This window comes from Magnolia sinica, chromosome 18 (assembly GCF_029962835.1).
Source record: "Magnolia sinica isolate HGM2019 chromosome 18, MsV1, whole genome shotgun sequence".
In the NCBI taxonomy this organism is placed as follows: domain Eukaryota; kingdom Viridiplantae; phylum Streptophyta; class Magnoliopsida; order Magnoliales; family Magnoliaceae; genus Magnolia; species Magnolia sinica.
The window spans coordinates 25,930,547-25,951,473 of record NC_080590.1 but is presented as its reverse complement, the minus strand read 5'-3'; the positions used below and the strand labels follow the sequence as shown (position 1 = coordinate 25,951,473).

At 42.2% G+C, this 20,927-nt stretch overlaps 1 protein-coding gene and 1 non-coding gene across 2 annotated transcripts; both read left to right on the top strand.

Annotated features, from left to right (window-relative positions):
• The first annotated feature begins 1,413 nt into the window (after positions 1 to 1,413).
• LOC131232318 (leucine-rich repeat extensin-like protein 3) lies at positions 1,414 to 10,774 on the top strand. The gene is made up of 3 exons (XM_058228554.1): positions 1,414 to 1,579; positions 9,563 to 10,159; positions 10,217 to 10,774. The coding sequence occupies exons 1-3, from the start codon at positions 1,414 to 1,416 to the stop codon at positions 10,468 to 10,470; spliced, it is 1,017 nt and encodes a 338-aa protein (XP_058084537.1). The 3' UTR covers positions 10,471 to 10,774.
• An 8,440-nt stretch (positions 10,775 to 19,214) lies between these two features.
• LOC131234112 (small nucleolar RNA R71) lies at positions 19,215 to 19,320 on the top strand. Its single transcript, XR_009165523.1, has one exon. It is a non-coding gene; the product is annotated as a small nucleolar RNA R71 (small nucleolar RNA).
• The last annotated feature ends 1,607 nt before the right edge of the window (positions 19,321 to 20,927 follow it).

The window sequence follows — 20,927 nt, the reverse complement described above, 5'->3', positions numbered from 1 at the left end:
AATGTGCCCAATCTGAACCCAACTCAAGAGTCCTCTTTTGTTCAACCCAACCTAACTGGCCCCAATACATCTAATTTTCTCAACCGTAATTCAAACCAGGTTTGACAACCCAATCTAACCTACTAAAATTCGGGTTGGGTCACTTGGGTTCAGGTCGGGTTCAGTTTGAATTGGTATCGGTAGATGCTTTGGACCAAAAGAGATATTGAGACGGTTGGTGTTAAAGCAGTCGCTACTATCCCATTGATTTAATAACCTAACTTGATGCATTCCATCAGTCCTCAGGCTCGTGGTGTATTAGTTAAGTTCTTAATAGTAGATCATTTAAGTTGATTGGCTTGTGAGCTAGGTAATGTTCTTGGTGGGTCCCAACTAATAATTGGTCCAGGTTTCGGACGACTGCACCGTGATGAAATGAGTCCCTTCCACATTGGTAGAATGGACCCATAATCTTACATTTGTGGTGTTAATTTTTTATGTGAATCGCATGTACCTTAATAGAACGTAGGGTTATTTCTAGAGTTGTACACAAATCGGGTTAGCTCGGTTACCTCGCTCGACTTGACTCGAACAAGCTCGATTCTACAATGTTTGAAACTGAGTTGGAGCTGATTTTTTAACCTCGAAAAAATTTCAAACCGAGTTTGAGCTTGCCCGAGCTCGACTCAACTCATAACGAACCCCAACTCGAATCAAACTCGGATCGAACTAGTTCAGTGACTCGGTTATTTGGATATTGATGTTGCTCATAAGTGTTTGTTGAAATGACTCAACGAAGTGTTAGCCGGTGGCGAGGAAGGTATGAATATAAAACAAATACCCTTTTATCTTGATTATGATGTTGCCTACTGAGTGCTTGATAAAATACTCATAAAATTGTTGCCGTTGTTTTACATACCTATGTATTTGTGAAAATGCGCACAGGCAAACTCATCTTGATCTTGGGTCGAAGTCGGCTCAAACTGGCCCAAGCTGCTGATTGAACCGATTTGGGCTGGCCAATCGGCTCGAGAACCGAGCCAAGTCAAGTTCAAGCTGGGGTCAGCTAGTGGCCGAGCCAAGTCGACCTGTGCCAAGCTCGACCGGTTCGACTAGTTTACACCTCTAGTTATTCCCAAAATATAAGCAAGCATGGCATGTATATCTATCATCTAATCTGTTGAAATGGTTGCACTACAGTGAAGATAATCAGGCGTGCCGTCCGTTCATAGATGACAGTCACAGTGGACATTCAATGATTGACTCGATTTACACGTCTAGCTCAACTGATGGGTGGATAGAACTTATTTATACATTCAACGATCTTCAAGGTTAGGCAAGCCTCTCTGACGGTTCAGATGTTATATACAAGCATGCAAGTGGCTGCCAACTCAAACATCCATTTCGGTGTAAGTGATCTCTTATTCAATGAAAATGTCCCGAAATACAATTCAGGGCAGATTTAGTAGTCCACCAATTCAGGTGGCTCTCCAGGTTGCCATTGATGCAGCTGCAGACGATGGGACCCACTTATTTTCTAAGGGTTTTGGTACAATGCAATGGCTCACACCACGGCTCCGATGTGCGGCCAGGTTCTCACGTGAGATGTCACGAACATCAAAGATCCAGGCCATCCATTACGAGTGATCACTGTCAACATGCCACGTAACAAAAATCGGGGCAGCATACTCATGAAGTAAGCCACACATGTACATTGAATTTGGACCGTTGGATATATTTTCTTTTTCCTACCACTCACTTTCTTAGCACAAATTTGACCGGTCTAATAAGCACACCAACACCTAGAGGTGGGCGCAAACCGATGCCACTCATATAACTCGATTTGTCCGACTCATTTTGATCTGACTTGACCTTACTGAATGGGTGAGTCGGTCCAAACCGAGTAGGCTTCGTCCAATCCAAACTCAAACCGAGTCGAGTTCAAGTTACCCATAACTCAATTCAATCCAAAACCAACTCAATTCAAATTCGGGTATATATATATATATATATATACCTATATATATATATATATATCATATATTATCACAATCAAACAAAGAAACAAATCGACGTGTGTGTGTATATTATCTCTAATCCTAGATGCCACACTCGACCCTATCCTGACTTAATCCCAAACTCTCTCTTCCTCCCTCATCCTCCTCCACCACCATCACTACCCTCCTCCTCCTCCACTCTCTCTCGCCCTCATCTTCTAAGTTTGACAGCTGCCCGATAGCCACCCACCACCGTCACCGAATTCACCATCCTCCTCCTCCTCTCTCTCTCTCTCTCTCTCTCTCTCTCTCCTCTCTTCTATACTTCCTCCCTCCCTCTTTCATCTCTCAATCCGAATCGGTGCCAACTCGAAATGACTTGGTACTTTTTATCGGGTTAGATCCGGATTAGTCTAGACCAGACCTGGATTTAGATCGGTTGAGGCATGTTGGACTTGGTACCAAGTTGAGTCGAGTTTGGGTCAGGCCTATTTCAAAACTTGATTGAGTCCGGTCAGCCTTAACACGGTCCGAGTCGTCTCAATGCCCAGCTCTACCAACACCATTTTTGTTCCCTGACGAACGGCCCAGATATCCGACACGTATACCGTTAGCGGTGGATTTGATTATAATTTCTGGCCACTAAAATGAAGGGCCCCTCGTTGAATCGCGACCTTTAATTGGCCGACGTACATTACAATGTTTCTCCGACAGTTTTAGGTCCCATCGTTTTCACCGGTGAGGGCACGCCATCTGAAATTTGGAGTCTGGTCAGCACGCGCAGTGGTGCGTCGCAGTTGCCGTACTAACAGCCACTTTGCGTACATGTACATCAATCTCAACCGTTCGGATCTTGAACACTTCTGTAGATGGTGCATGACATCATGTTATGCTCGGCAGACAGTTTCTACACTACGTTAGGCTTTCCAGTTGTACATGTCAGCCGGCACGTGGATTGGTTGCTACCCCCCGCCTGTCCCTAGCTCGGCACCGGCAGGAGCTCTGAGGGGCCATCGTGATGTATGGATTTTATCCACACCGTCCATCCATTTTGAAATAACATTTTCGGTATTGAAAAAAGAGCCAGAACTTTTCAATAGTAAGAGTTTAATCCCCACTGTGTGGTCTACTTGAGATCTTGAACTACTCATTTTTGAACTTGTAATCACAAATGAATGGAAAAATGGATGGACGGTGTGGATAAAACTCATACAACACAGTGGGCCCTCAGAGATCCTGCTTGTGTCAACCTAATGATAGGCTTACCTATCCGTGTCCTTGCTCGATTTAAAATGGGCCTCCGTACTAACACTAAGAGCCTGTTTGGGCAGTGGGGTTAGAAGGGATTAGGTGGGATGGAATTGCATCCGGTCCTGTGTCAATTCCACTCCATGTTAGGGAAGAATGGAAAAGCATGGAGTTAGATACGATGAAATTGCATTGGGTCCCGTGCCAATTTCACACAATGTTAGTAAGTTGTGTAGGTCCCACCATGATGTGTGGGCTATATCCACACCCATCACCCATTTTTTGAGATTATTTTAGAGCATGGGCCAAAAAAATCAGTTAAATCTAAAGCTCAAGTGAACCCCATCATAGAAAGCAACTGAGATTGAATACTTACCATTGAAAACTTCTTTGGGGCCGCATAAGTTTTGGATCTACTTCATTTTTAGGCCCATGCCATAAAATGAGGTTACAAAATAAATGAACAGTTTAAATATAATACAAGTGTGTTATTCTCAATAATTTCAAATAATGATGGGTATATTCATTCAATGTACCACCATATTACCAACAAAGCATAACATTAATCTTATCCCATGGGGTACAAGGGGCAATCCCAACCACGGGTAATAATTATGTTTTTGAATCCCATCCCACCTAATCCCTTCTAAACCCACCGCCCAAACACGCCATTAGTATGCTTAGGTTACTTAGTACCAATAGATTTAGCTTCTGTGTTGACGTCACAAAGTTCTGTGGGTCCCATTAGGAGGTTTGTGTTATATCTCTACCGTCTTTTCATTTGGTGAGCTCGTCCAAAGGCTTAACAGAGAAATAAGACAGATCTAAAGACCAAGTGGACAAGAATGCAAAAAGCTGAGGGAATTGAATGCTTACCATTGAAACCCCTTTGGGGTCACAGAAGTTTTCGAGCAATATGATATTTGTTTTTCTAATTCATCAGGGTCTGTGTGACCTTATGAATAGATTGGATGGAAAATAAACGCTATAATGGGCCCTGCGAATGTTTTAACGTTTTAACGGTGAGAATCAATGTCCCCACTACTATTTCTGGTGTGGTCCACTTAAGATTTTGATATGAATATACCTCTTTTTATTTATTTATTTATTTTTAATTATTATTATTATTATCATACTCTAAAATAATCTCAAAAAAATAGACGGACGGTGTGGATATAATAAATAAATTATTTCTGGACCATGTAACTTTGATCTACTTTGAACCGTTCGTACAACTCGGAGCTGCAACGTTGGTCTTCGCACGATACATTCCCACACCAGCCAAGGCGGGGCAATCCGCCAGATTACATGAACCGTTGGACATTCTATTTTGTCATTTTCTAGTTGCCCGTGGACCGCTGGTGTAATATATTTCTTAACCGTCTATTCAATGGCCGACCTTTTAAAGGGTCATTATTTTACATTTGTAAAAAGACCCTTCAAACAAAATCACCGGATTATGGCCCCACTTTACAAACTCAACGTTGTACGGTTCTTCCGCAAAATTGATATTTATATTGGACAATCAAATGTCAAATTTAGTCCATTGTTTTCCTTCTTTTTTTAAACCGTTCATTAGATGGTCACCAATTGAATAATGTGCCTACGCGCCATCCAAAAAGGGGGCTAAGATTTCGATGGCCTGGATCGATGTGTAAGTACACCATGTGCTCTGTGGATGGATTGCTACGAGCTAGACGACCGGCGCATCGATTTCAATCACCCCACCATACACGCCGCATTTGGTGCATCAATCCAAACCGTATAAAACTTAAGCCATTACGGATGGTATATATCCCGGAAAACAGATTAATAAAATGATCCAAACCATCCAATTGACGAATATTAAATGAACGGTAAAAGTATAATGTTTATTGGTCGAAAATCAACGGTCGATCCGATAGTTCAGCTTGAATATCCACGTCTTAAAATAGTGGTGAACTAGCACCTTAGACGTCATAAATGGTAGGGGCGCGCCCAGACAGACTTACACTAGGTGTTACCCGGGTAACACAATACTGGGTGTTTAACTGACCGTGGGGCCGACCTTGAAGTCATATATATATATCAACGCCGTCCATCCGTTTTTACCACTCATTTTAGGTAATTTTAACAAAATTAAAACTGATCCAAATCTCAAGTGGACCACACCACAGGAAACAATGATCATTGAACGCTTACCATTAAAAAATTCCGAGGGCCCGTGGTAATGTTAATTTTCCATCCAACCCGTTGATATGGTCACACAGACGTGGATTAAGTGAAAACACAAATATCAGCTGGATCCAAAAATTTCATGGCTCCCAAGAAGTGTTTAGTGATGATAATTCAATCACTACTGTGTGGTCCACTTGAGATTTATATCTACTTCATTTTTGGCATAATTATCTAAAATGATCAGTAAAAAGAGATGGATGGCATGGATTTACAACACATGCAAGTTGCATCCCACGGTCAAGGAAACACCCCGTTACGTATTACCCAGGTAACACCTAATACGTTCTTAGATAAAAAACGACAGCCTAGCAAGGAGTTTCGATTTCGCTAGAAAGTACGTCAATTCGTCGAACCTTCGTTCGAGTTCGTTTGGCATTTGGCGCGACTCAGATTCCATCACGTGCTACCGTCCACTGGGTCCACATGATGAGATTTTATGATGATGTGAGCTGTCCATGTTCCATTTATTAGCATTCTTAAGTTATCATTTTATAATCACTCTTCATTAATAAGGTTGACCTTTGATTTTATTTTATTTTATTTATTATTATTTTTTTAACATTTAAATAAGAGGCATTACAAATTTTCTTTTCAATGTTCTAATTCTTCTGCAGATCGAGACAATCTCAATCATCCATTCACAGTATATTTCATTGGGTTATTACCCTAGCATAGATTCCACAACATCAACGGTTCCGATGATCGTAGCACTCAGCGTGTAACCCCAGCGCGACGAACACATACTAGATCCTCAGTCACGACAGAGGCAAAACTAACTCCAGTGGGCGGATTGGTACCACCCACCGACGGACGCGTTTTCGCGCCACGAGCCAGGTGGCTAGTGGTCGGTGCTATGTGGACCCACCGTGATGTATGTGTTTTATCCACGCCGTCCATCCATTTTGAAAGATAATTTTAGGGCTTGGTGCCAAAAATGAGGTAGATCTAAATCTCAGGTAAACCACACCATGGGAAAACATTAGTGATTGAATTTCCACCATTAAAAACCTCCTAGAGTCCATTTTAAATTTATATAGTTATTTCACATCTAACCTAACCTGTTGATTAAGTCATACAGACTTGGATGAAGTATGTTTGAGTGAGCACCGACCATCAGCAATTGGCTGGTGGCAGGGGAAGTAGCCAATCCGTTTCCATATATCATGGTGACGTCATAGAACGCCGACCACTAGCCATTGGCTGATGGCAGGGGAGTAGCCAATCCCTTTTCCCCACCGACCTAGCCACATACTGACATTTCTGTTAGTGACTCTGTGGGGCCCACATGATATATACGTTTTATCCACGCCGTCTATCTGTTTTGATAGGTCATTTTAGGGCGTGATCCCAAAGAGGATGCAGATGGACGGCTCAAATGCGTTGCGGTCGACTTGAGCCTTCATACGGCTACTTTTTGTATCACTCCGTGACATGATTGGTCAAAAACGGATAGACGCCGTGGATAAACCATATACACCACGGCGGATCTTATAGGTCCTTGACAGGACCGTCCGTCCCAGCTAATTCCTGGTGGGGTAGTACGGACCGTTCGTCTCCAACTATTTCCTAGTGGGAGTAGTACGGACCGTTCGTCTCCAACTAGTTACTGGTGAGGGTAGTACGGACCGTCCGTTCCCAGCTAGTTCCAACCACGTCCTTCCTGGTTAACTACACTAACCGGATGCGGATTGCGTCCTAGCCCCCGCCCGTCTCCGGCAAGGAACGGGCAGGAGTTCTGAGTGGCCACCGTGATATATGGGTTTTATCCATTCCGTTCATCCATTTTTACATGTCATTTTAGGGCTTTGTGCCAAAAATGAGGTGAATATAAACCTCAGGTGGACCACACCACAAGAAAACAATAGTAATTAGATACCCACTATTAAAATCCTCCTAAGGCCCACTGTACTGTTTATTTAACATCCAATATGTTTATTAGGTCATACAGACGCTGATGAATGGAAAAAACAAAGATCCGCTTGATCCAAAACTTGTATGGACCCCCAAAAGTTTTTATAGGTCCTTGACAGGACCGTCCGTCCCAGCTAATTCCTAGTGGGGTAGTACGGACCGTTCATCTCCAACTATTTCCTAGTGGGAGTAGTACGGACCGTTCGTCTCCAACTAGTTATTGGTGAGAGTAGTACGGACCGTCCGTTCCCAGCTAGTTCCTGGTGGGGGTAGTACCCAACCACGTCCTTCCTGGTTAACTACACTAACCGGATGCGGATTGCGTCCTAGCCCCGCCAGTCTCCGGCAAGGAACGGGCAGGAGTTCTGAGTGGCCACCGTGATATATGGGTTTTATCCATACCTTCCATCTATTTCTCCTTGGCATTTTATGAAATGAGACAAAAAATTGGGAAAATCCAAAGCTCAAGTTGACCACACTACAAGAAGCAGTGGTGGTGGTGATTCTCACCGCTGAAACTTTCGTAGGCCCCAAGGTGATGTTTATTTACCATCCAACCTATTCATAAAGTTACATAGACTTGAATGAAGGGAAAACAGAAATATCAGCTCGATCCAAAACTTATGTAGGCCTAAGAAGTTTTTAACGGTAAGAGTTTAATCCCCATTGTGTGGTCCAACTGTGTCCTTGATCTACCTCAGTTTTGTACCTATTTTCTGAAATGATGTTGATAAATGGATAGACTGTGTGGATAAGACGCATACATCACGGTGACCACTCAGAGCTCCTGCCTGTTACCCGCTAGAAACAAGCGTTCACACCAACCTCTCTGTAAGAGGTGCGCGGATTCACTCATATCGTGACCGTGGGACCTACCTGGATATGTCTATTGTAAATCCAGGCTGTCCATCAGTTTCCAAGATCATTTTAGGACGGTGGTCCCAAAAATGAATTATATCGAAATATCAGGTGGACCACGGTGATTGAATGCCTACCGTTAAAAAATTTCTAGGCCCACCGTAAGTTTTATTTGCCATCGAACCTGTTGTTAAGTTCAATCAATCCCACGTACGAGCTCTTCTTATGATTGATCACTAGAAAAAAGATAGTCTCGTGTGGACAATCTTATCCGTCTCAGTGAGATTTCCATCTTGGAATGAGAGTAATCTGATGCTTTCCCATTTATCTTCCACTTATACTCCTCCGATTAAGGGCAAGGATCATCCCAACAAAATAAAGCTTTATACAATGGTGGACCTACTGAAAGAAAAGTTCTGATCTTGTTTATTGTTTGTGGAAAGGAGATCCAGGCCATCGAAATCTTGTGCCGGACAGTTCAAAGGAGATCAAAGTTATATGGCCCCACAATGATGAATTTATCATATCTACACTGTTCATACATTTGGAGAGATCATTTTAGATCTTGATCCCAACTTTGAGTAATTTACAACGCTCAACTGGACCACACCACAAATAGCAGTCGGACAATGATTCTCACCTTAAAACATTCGTAGGGTTCCCCGTAATTTTACTTTCCATCCAATCTGTTCATAAAGTCACACAGACCTGGATGAAGATAACAAAATTATCATATTGATCCAAAATTTCTGTGACTCCAAAAGGTTTCAATGGCAGGCGTTCAATCTCCCACTGCTTTTTACAGTGTGGTCCACTCGATTATTGGATCTGTCTTATTTTTAGGTTCAAGCCTTACGAATATCTCACCAAGTGGACGGACGGTTTGGATATAACTCATACCTCCTGATGGGACCCACAAACTTAGTGACGTCAACACACTAGACACATCAGTGGTGTGTGGTGCACCAGAGCCAATCCGCTTCTGGGAGGGACTGGGCCAGGTCCAACTACCACTCCACTCCACTCCTCTCTCTATAAATAGATACGAGCTTGTATGACAATGGAGGAAAGGAGCAGACGAAGGGAAAATTTCAAGATGGGTTGTGCTACATGGATTATCTTCCATGCATGCCTTCTCCTTGTATCTGCATTCCCTTCCTTCGGGGGAGAAAGCCCTCCTCCTCTCTATTTTCATAAACCTGCACCACCCCCTCTCTTGCACCACAACCCATCACCACCACAACCATTACATCAAGAACATCACCATCACCACCATCAATACCATCACCATCACCATCATGATAATGATCACCACAACTCCCATTATGCTACACCTCCTATCCACCATCCAGCCCCATATCCACCACCTCATCATCCTCCACCTTACCTGAAATCCCCACCTCCCAAAGCCCCTCATGCACATGGCCCACCTCCCAAAACCCATCACTCTCCTCCCCCACCTCCCAAAACCCCTCATGCACATGCCCCTCCTCCCAAAACCCTTCATCCATCTCCCCCACCTCCCAAAACCCCTCATTCATCTCCCCCACCTCCCCCACCTCCCCAAACCCCTCATGCATATGCCCCACCACCCAAAACCCTTTATCCACCTCCCCCACCTCCCCGAACCCCTCATGCGCCTCCCCCACCTCCCAAAACCCTTCATTCACCTCCCCCACCTCCCCAAACCCCTCATGCATATGCCCCACCACCCAAAACCCTTTATCCACCTCCCCCACCTCCCCAAACCCCTCATGCTCCTCCCCCACCTCCCAAAACCCTTCATTCACCTCCCCCACCTCCCCAAACCCCTCATGCATATGCCCCACCACCCAAAACCCTTTATCCACCTCCCCCACCTCCCAAAACCCTTCATTCACCTCCCCCACCTCCCCAAACCCCTCATGCATATGCCCCACCACCCAAAACCCTTCATCCACCTCCCCCACCTCCCCAAACCCCTCATCCAGCCTCCAGCCCACCCAATTCCTCCCCACCTCCTCCACCTCCCCAAACCCCTCCTGCATATGCCCCACCTCCCAGAACCCTTCATCCACCTCCCCCACCTCCCCAAACCCCCCATGCATATGCCCCACCTCCTCAAACCATCCATTCATATCCACCACCTCCACAAACCCCACATGGCCCACCTCCACCCCCTCCACCTTCATCCCCACCACAAATCCATCCTTCCCCACCTCCTCCTAACCATCCACCACCACCACCACTGCCACCACCACCACCACCCCCTTATCATTAGCTCCTCTATAACTCATCATCATCATTGGCATCGTGACCATCATCATCTTCAACGGTATCGGTGGCTGCATCAATAACAACAGTGTTTTCTTTTTCTTTCTTCACTTAGCTGATGTTACTCCATTGTCGCTGTACTTTTCTTTCTTAGCTGATGTTAATACCTTGTTGCACTTTTCTTACTCAGCTGATATTACTACAGTGTTGTAGCGCTTTTCTTTTTATTTCTCACGTAACTGTAGCTTCTTCTTTCATGTAAGACTTCAGCCACTTGGGATGATTTGGAATAAAGAGTGTTTTTTATTTTATTTTTCCTTTTCCTGGTTCCACTTTATCAAGAATAGGCATTGTTAATTTGTTGCCCTGATAGGTTTGATTGTCGATCTAGACCGTCCGTCTAATGCATCCTACCCCTTGATGGCCTGTCTCACTAGTGTGAAGGTCGAATCTACTTCACACGTGTCGAGTAATAGGAGATGAATGCTCCATCGGAGGAAACGGATTGGCTACTCCCCCTGCCACCGGCCAATGGCTGATGGTCGGTGCTCCGTGGGCCACACCATGATTTATGTGTATCATCCATGCTGTCCATCTATTTTTTCAGATCATTTTATGCTATGAGACCAAAAATGAGATGTATCCAAATCTCAAGTGACCACATTTCAGGAAACAGTGTTGAATGAGAGTCGACCATTAAAAACCTTTAGGGGGCCATAAAAGTTTTGGATGAAGCTGATCTTTGTTTTTTCACTTCATCTGGATCTGTATGACCTAATCAACAGATTGGATGTTAAATAAACAGTACAGTGGGCCTTATGAGGATTTTAATGGTGGATATCCAATCACTATTGTTTTCCTGTGGTGTGGTCCACCTCATATTTATTTATATCCTTCTCATTTTTGCGTTTAAGCCCTAAAATGATATGTAAAAATGGATGAAACACATACATCATGGTGGGGCTCACCGAGCACCGACCACCAGCCACCGGGCTGGTGGCAGGGGGAGTAGCCAATCCGTTTCCCAAAGAGGAGTGGTTTCACATGATCCAGTGTTTTGCATCGAAACGAGTTTTTGTGATGTACGGTTAACAAGAGAAGTTTGATCTGATGGACGGAGTGGATGCCACATGAACTACAGAGTGGGCCCCACAGAGCTCTTGTGTTTTCCCACGGGATACCCGGGTAACACCATAGCGGGTGTTTCCCTGACAGTGGGGTCCACCTTGATGAATGTGTTGTATATCCACGGTGTTTATCCAATTTCTAAAAGATCATTTTATGATGGGATTCCAGAAAAAGTTGCAGATCCAGATTTCAGGTGGGCCACACCACAGGAAATAGTGGTTATTGAACGCTCACCAGTAAAAACTTCTTAGGTCGTTCATAACGTTTATGTTTCATCCAACTTATATATAAAATCACCCAAACCTGAATAAATGAAAAACTTAAATATCAGCTTGATCCATTACCTTTGTAAGCTTTTAATGGTCAATCATCACTGTTTCTTGGGGTGTAGTACACAGAGAAAACACTCACTGCTGCGTTACCCGGGTATTACCTAATCCGCTCCTTCCGCACAATGCGTGCAACGTTTAGTAATTTGAACGTAATAATGCTGCATCTTCTTGCACGATTCATGGATGCAGAGTACGGCGAGCCAGGTTCATATGCACGCTTCCACAATACTCGTTATATGTATTTCTCAATCAAAGCCATCCTAATCCGAATTCATTCAGAAGCACTGCTCCTGCGTTTCTTTTTGTTTTAGCTAAGTATGAAGGGAAACACAAAACTTTTTGCCCGTCATTAAGCATCAAGCCACATGATAATATCCTTATTAACTTATTTTAACCTACAAATGATACTTCTGTCGTATCATTCTTAGCGTATCACAACTATCCCGAAAATTTCTTCCTCTCTTCATATAACAATTAATGCAACACATATGGTGTGCTTATATATAGGAAGTGGATTGGCTGGGTTAGCAAGTTCGGTGGGTCACATCATGAGGTATATGTTATATCTAAACCATCCATCCATTTTGCTAGGTAGTCTTAAGGCTTGAGCCAAAAAATAAGGCAGGTCTAAATATCAAGTGGACCACACTGCAAAAAATAGTGGGGGATTGAATGTCTACCATTGAAACCCTTTTGGGGGTCATAGAAGTTTCGGATCAATATGAAATTTGTTTTTCCTCTTCATCCAGGTATTTTTGACCATATGAACAGATTGGATGGAAAATAAACGTTATGGTGAGCCCTAAGGATTTTTTAACAGTGAAAATCATCATCCCCGCTGCTATTTTTGGTGTGGTCCATTTAACCTTTGGTTATGATTCATTTTTTGGCCAATGCTCTAAACTGATCTTGAAAAATGGATGAAGGGTGTGGATATAATAATGCTTCTCTTCTTCATTGTTTTTTTACTTCTGCTTTCACGGACCCTGATTCTCTTTTATTCCGCCCATTGCAATGGCTTATAAGGAATCATCTACTTCATCTCCGGCCCAGACCCCCCTCCCTTTTCTTTTTGTGTTGGAACCGCTTCTAGTCTCTCCATGTACCTTTTCCTTTCCTCCTACATCTTCTCCAAACCGTTTTGATCTCTTTCAATATTTTCCTGTCAATGAGAAAGGTTTCGTCATTGATCTTGACTCCATCAATTGGAGCCAATGAAAACCCAGTAAAGTTCCAAGATTATGGCCTTGTAATACTTGGGTCAACTTTCACGACATCCTAGGGCGTCCTCTAGCAAAACCGCCACATGACTGTGCTAGGCAGCCACATGGAGCACATGTGCGAATTCCTAATAGCCTAAGGATGAATGATGTCAGGTGTTGCGGCCGCCAAATTATGAAGGAATGAGGTCACAAACATAATCAGACTTGAGTATGACCTAAATCGAAAATGGGCCGTGGGGTTGGCTCTTTTTGTTTAAACTAACATGATTTAAATGATTTTTAAACTCGCAAGTATACGAATCAGATGCAGATACGGTACGTATTACGAGATCGTTCCCACGAGGACTGATCGTCACAATTCAAATCTATGATTCTCCTTAACTAATCCAACAAATAATGGAATGAATTACTAAGCACAATTTTATGAAAAACAATTAATTAAGAACAGGGAAGAAAATTCAATCAGAGGGAGAGAGCACTAGGACTTTCGAATCCACCCCTAATTATCCTAACCTTGTTTTGTCTGTTGATTCACCTTGATCTAGATTGATACCACATATACAGAGAAAGCACAATCTGTGTCCTTAATCGGGCATACAAACTGTCTAATTCCTTTAAGCAATGCCATGAATGACATATCCCATATCCTTGGTCGGGTACATGGAATGTACATTCATTAAAGCACCCTGTTTCTTCCTCTATAGGAAACTTGTTCTTGATCAGACACAAGTACCTATAATAAGCATCCAAACAACATCCATATATATACTTTAATCAAGTTCATAGATGGAGAAGTATAGAATTTAAATCCATAAAGCCCACTTAAAGAAAGAAACAAATTAATTGAAATTCAAAGTAAATCAACCAATACAAGAGCTAATCAAATTAGGGGCTTCATCTCAGCCCTAGCTGAGAGATTAGTGACCCATAAAATCCATAAAAAATATTAAATAAAATTCATAAAAAAAACGTCAAACCAAACAATCTCTCTCTCTTCTTTCTTCTCTTTCTTCTCTCCCTTGCTCCAGATCTGGAATCCCCTGGTTCTGAATGCCTTTCCCACGTCCAAAACTCCCCTTTTATAGCTGCTGGATGGCTGGGGTCGGTGGCAGAGTCGTAGAAGGACTCGGAGTACAAATTTTCGCAGCCGTGATCGGTGGGCCCCACAGAGGTATTTTCTGGAAAATCCACCCCGTCCATTGGATTCAGAACGAAATTTCAGTCAAGAATGGGTGGTTTTGAAGGTCCATTAGCGCGGCCCACAGAAGAAATCTCAAAAAACTCAGTTTTGAACGTCCCGGGGCAGTCTACTTTTGGCCTCTGTACCGCACACGTGTGTACGCATGGGCGAGGAATATCAACATGGTTTTGAAGCTCTCGAAGCCCTCTACACGATGGACGGATCAGATCTTTCGGAAAGTTGACGAGTGGGGCCCACTAATTTCTGCAAAACTGGCAGCGTCCGTGCGTTTCGCGGATGCCAAACCGACGCTGCGATGATGGTTGGGTCCATTATTGGACTTTTCACAGGAATCCACGCCGTCCATTGGTTTCAGCTCGAAAAATCAGTAGGAATTGACTGGTTTTGGGGTGGATTCGGTGCTGCCCACGTGGCTTTCTGTCTTGCCGTCCATCCTGCGTTTGTACGGTTAAAAACCGATCTATGCTATCATTTGAAGTTTTCGCCACCTAGGCAATGCTAATGGCTGCCCCAGGAAGTGGATGGACGGTTTGGATTGTCCATTTGGACACTAGGTGGGCCCCACAACCGACAACTGTGGATCGGTTCCGCGGACGCTGCAGCGGCGAGAGAGAGAGACGGGTCAGCGTTCTCGCTGACCGTCCCAGCGGTGCGGTGTAGTGCCAGCGCACGTGCGCTTTACGCACACACTCACGCATGTGGGGCCCAATGTAATGTTTGTGGGAAATCTGCACCGTCCATCCTTTCCTTCATATAATTCCAACCGCCAAAACCAAGTTTGAGGCAGTTCCAAATATCAGGTGGGCCCCAAAGTGAAGATTAATGGGCTGATCTGTCCATTGGACCACTTCCCGAGATCCTCAATGGCTGAAATTTAATATGTACGGTTAATTTACGGCCCTCATCTCACGTATGAAGTTTCGAACTGATCGGATAGCGGGAACCATGTGATCTTGCATTCTGGACCCTTTTCGGGCCCCTTTGGCTTGCTTTCCTCAGATCTCAGGCACCAATAAAGAAACATTATTGGTTTTCTGGAGTCCATCCCATGCTCTGGAGACTTTGGATCATGAAATCCATGCCTTTAACATCAATTTTCAATTAACGCTCTTGACTTCATCCTATAACAAAAATACAATTAAAATACTCCATTAAGCATTATCATATACGTAAAATCTGGTAATGATTAGGGTCTAATATGCAATATTCGATCCTGATCACAACCCCCAACCAGCATTTTGCTAGTCCCGAGCAAAACATGCGAAAAATAATTTCAGAAATAAAAGACAATTCCTGTAAACTCAAGTGACTTGTGAACAGATAGTTGAGATGTGAAAATTTTAAGATTCATGATTGGTGTGTGGAATTTTTCTCTTGGAATCAAGCTCTCGACAGATTTCATAATTAATTTCAAACTATTAATCCATTAATTGGAACAATTCTGAACATCGAGCTCCATGAATGTAAAGTGTAATCTCGACTTACAAACATTAAGAGATCCAATTGTCAATCTCATGATATCATTGGTAATTCGTGACAACCAAGCTTGAAACCAACACTTATCTCACAGATTAACTTTTCATTTTACCAGCCTTTGATTTTCTTTATGAGCAGTAACGCAAATGAGGGGAATCAAATTCTTACCTATAGGGAGCAAACCTATGGCGAAAACTTGTCGCCTAACTTTTTTTTTTTTTTTTTCATATGTCAACTATGGAGAATCAAATCTGCACCTATAGGGAGCAAACCTATGGTGAAGATTATGTGACTTAGCCTTTTAATTCTTCTTTTTACCAAGTTAATCATTCAGTTATCGAACCAAAACTTAATGTGCAAGCGAGATGTGATATGTGAAATCATGACTCAATCAATGTTTACAACGTCTAATCATGGATTAACAATTCAAAATTGACTGTGAAATCAAGCAGATGGCCGAATCCAAGAGTCATTAGTTACCAACATCATGTATCTTATAATGTTAAAATCACAACTATCCTTCAAAATCACTTTGAATTCAATAGAAATTCAGAAAAATTTTTAAAATTTTCACAAATTTTGCTCAAGACCAAGAAAATACTGATTAGGTACCCTAATCTCCCACCCCCAACCTAAAATCTACATTGTCCTCAATGTAAAAGAAATAAACAAGCAATGCACATGGGACAACGAGAATAAAAGAGGAGTGATGAAAAGATAATACCTGGATGGAGAATCAAGAAGCTTTCTCAAAATTTGTGAAAAATTTCAACATAAAAGCGAGTTAGCACAAGAGAGAAATCAACATAAGCAAAAATAACAAAAATAAAAATAAAAGAAGATCCTACCTATACTACTTTCGCAGGTGCTCTCGATTGCATTTAGCGCATGCAACAAGCCTTTAAACCCCTAGGTTACCCCTAGTGGATGAGTTGTAGTCTCGTGAGGGTTTGCAGTAATGTTACCCACAAACATTGAAGTAACTAACTAAGAAAAATGAAAATGAATGAAATAAAAAGCAATACAATAAAGCAAAAGGCTGGGTTGCCTCCCATGAGCGCTAAGTTTAACGTCTTCAGCCAGACAAGAACGGACCATGAATGAAATAATCTTTATAACCAGGGTCCGCCAAAGAAATTACTTCAACACTTTCATTAACCGATCCCAGACAAGTGATGTGAGTTCCCATGAACTGTGCTATCTGAAATAAGGCAACTGACACTGTCGTCAAATAATTTAAGGACTTCTGCTCGAACGACTTCTTCTATGTTAGGATCACGCTTTCCTTGCATGTTATGCGATATTACCACAGCATGATCCATCCATACAGTGGGGCATACTCCCTGAATTTTTTCTATCTTCCGTTCAATTGCTGCCTTATATGCTCTAAGAACATTAAGCAGCCTGCTCTCCTTTGTCTTCTCAGAGTTACAAACTGTGCTGTCAGGAAGAGTCTCAGAGGGATGAAGAGGTTCCACTTTCGCTCTCCATTTTTCAGTCTCCAATATAGGAGGAGAGTCGAGCAATGCATTGACTTCATGGATGGGACTATCAATGTTAAAATCCATGCCCGATTGTGCTAAGCAGGTCTCAAGAGGATCTTCAAAAGATGTACGGAAGGAGTCTTGCACAAGGCTCTCGATCATGTCCACTTCAAATATGTCATCCAAATCTGAGGGTTGTTGTCCTGCATTAAAAACATTGAGTTTAATATTCATGTTACCAAAGGACAATTTCATAAATCCATTCCTGCAATTGATAATAGCATTAGATGTGGCCAAAAATGGACGACCCAAAATGACTGGGATCTGACTATGAAGATTCTGGACAGGCTGAGTATCTATAACTATGAAATCCACTGGAAAATAAAATTTATCAACCTGGATTAACACATCTTCAATAACACCCCGGGGCACCTTGATAGATCTATCGGCTAGTTGTAATGTTACCTTAGTCGGTTTCAACTCACCAAGTCCTAGCTGCTCATAAACCGAATATGGTAACAAATTGACACTCGCCCCTAAATCAAGTAATGCCTTCCCGATCTTATGATCTCCTATGCCGCAAGAAATGATGGGAGCTCCTGGATCCCTAAATTTAGGAGGGGTGTTATGTTGAATCATGGAGCTGAGCTGCTCTGCAAGGAAGACTTTCTTATGAACATTCTGCTTACGCTTTTGAGTGCATAAATCTTTAAGAAACTTAGCGTAAGCAGGGACTTGCTTGATAGCGTCAAGCAACGGGATGTTGACTTGCACTTTTTGAAACACATCCAAGATTTCATCAAAGTTATTTCTTTTCTTATTGGTGCCAGACGTTGAGGAAAGGGTGCTTTGGGCACATAAGGTGGCACATTAGTGGCTCTTGGAGAGTCAGAGAGCTTTTGGACTTTGGATGCATTGGTATGGCTCTCTGCTTCATCTTGATCTTCTATTTTAGAATTTGATTCATCCCCAGGCATCTCTATTCTGTTATCAATCTGCTTGCCTGACCTAAGGGTAGTGATCGATTTGGCCTGCTCATGATATTGCCCTTGGTTGGAATTAGAGCCAATCTCATACTGTCCCTTTGGATTAGCCTCAGGTTGGCTAGGGAACTTGCCCTTCTCTCTCTCACTCAATGTGGCAGCTAGTTGACCCATTTGTACTTCCAGCTTGGCAATGGATTGTGCATTTGCATGTAAGCTTTGCTGGTTGGCCAGTAAGGTTTGTTGGGTGTCTTTTTGGAATTGGAGAGAACTCTGCATGAAAAGATGGAGTGTATCCTCAAGAGATGGTTTCCTTGATTGTGTAGGCAGTTGTTGATATTGTGGAAACTGTTGAGGTTGTTGACTGCCAACTTGGAGGTGCGGTTGCATGGGAGGATTTCCAGATGGTCCTCCTTGTTGTGGTCCTTTTGCCCAAGAGAAATTTGGATGTCTAGCCCACCTTGGGTTGTATGTGTTCGAGTAAGGATCATTCCCAGATTTTTGAAAAGTGTTCATAGCATGAACTTGTTCAGAGAGAAGTTCTGGGAATGCTGCACCAGATGGACAAGACTGCATAGGATGGGCAGGACTAGAACATGTGGCATATGCCTCGACTTGAGCTGTTTGTGGTGGTCTACTATTTAATACCGAGCATCAACTTTCTTTGTCAGTTTATCAAGCTTGGCGCTCAGCTCGGGCATGACTCCTATCTCATATATACCACCTCTCTTTTGTGGTTGGGGACTTTTGTCACCTCTATTTGAATAATCCCATTTCTGGGAATTTTCGCACAAGGTTTCAAAGAAGTTCCACGCTTCGACATCACTTTTGGTCATGAATGACCCTCCACTGGTGGCATCAACCATACGACGGTTCTGTGGTGTCAGACCGTCATAGAAGTATTGAACTTGTTGCCACTTCTCAAAACCATGGTGAGGACATTTAAGAAGCAGTCCCTCCATCTTTCCCAACATTCATGAAAGTGCTCGCCCTCTTTTTGTGTGAAGTTAGTAATTTCTCTACGGAGGGCATTGGTTTTGTGAACGGGGAAGAACTTGTTTAAGAACTTCTTAGACAGTTGGTCCCATGTAGTGATAGATCCAACTTCTAGAGAATTCAACCATGCTTTCGCCTTATCCTTCAAAGAAAAAGGAAACAGCGTAGGCGGATCGAATCGTCGGAGAAGTTTTGGAACTTAAAGGTGGAGCAAATGTTTAAGAATTCTTTCACATGATGATATGGGTCCTCCTTGTCCAATCCATAAAAGGATGGCAACAATTGTATGACTCCAGGTTTAAGTTCAAAGTGTGCTGCCGTAGTGGTTGGCAACACTATGCATGAAGGCGCATTAAATTGGACAGGAGCTGAATAATCTTTGAGAGCTTTAACTTCAGTCTCATTCGCCATTTCAACAGGACTATTTCTCAATCTTTCACGAATTGTTCTTTCAATCTCAGGATCAAACGGTGCTAGTTCTATATTCAGAGATCTACGTCCTAGCATAAACTATGCTATCAATATAAGAAAGAAAACTAAACTAAGATGCAACATAAGCTGAATAAAACTAAAGGAAAAAGTTATGAATTCCTAAAAACAAGCGAAAGCTATGTAATCGAGAATTGGAAAGAAGAACCCGAGAAAAGGAGATGATGAATGTCTGAAGATTTGAGAGCTCCTCCTTTTGAAGACAATGTTATTTAGCAGCTTCCTTCCTTAATTCCTGTAAACAAATAGAAAACAAAAATAAATTAAATTTACTAAAATAATGCTGGAAAAAAAAATCCTAAGCAACGGTTAATTTCTAAAAAAAAGAAAGTTTGTAATCTTAGAAATAAAAACTAAGTTAGTTTCTAAAAAGGGAAAAAATTTCTAAAACTAGAAAATAGAAAGTTACTTGAAAGAAGAATCAGAATCTAGAATTGGAAAATAGGAAATTTCTAAAAATAAAATAAAATAGCCTAGAAATAGAAACTTTCTAAAAAAAAAAAAATAAAACCTTAATTCTAAAAATAGAAATTAGAAAAAAATAGAAAATTTGGAAAGAGATTACCAAATTAGTAGTTTATGTCAGGTCCCTACAAAACAGGCAATAGGTTAGTTTCTAAAAAAATTTAACCGAAAGTTAGTAAAAAACCTAAGACTATGAATTATGATAAGAGAGAATCTTAAATCCAATTGGACCGAAACAGTCCCCGGCAACGGCGCCAAAAACTTGATGTTTTTTTTTAAACCAACATGATTTAAATGATTTTTAAACTCGCAAGTATACGAATCAGATGTAGATACGGTACGTATTACGAGATCGTTCCCACGAGGACTGGTCGTCACAATTCAAATCTATGATTCTCCTTAACTAATCCAACAAATAATGGAATGAATTACTAAGCACAATTTTATGAAAAACAATTAATTAAGAACAGGGAAGAAAATTCAATCAGAGAGAGAGCACTAGGACTTTCGAATCCACCCCTAATTATCCTAACCTTGTTTTGTCTGTTGATTCACCTTGATCTAGATTGATACCACTTATACAGAGAAAGCACAATCTGTGTCCTTAATCGGGCATACAAACTGTCTAATTCCTTTAAGCAATGCCATGAATGACATATCCCATATCCTTGGTCGGGTACATGGAAT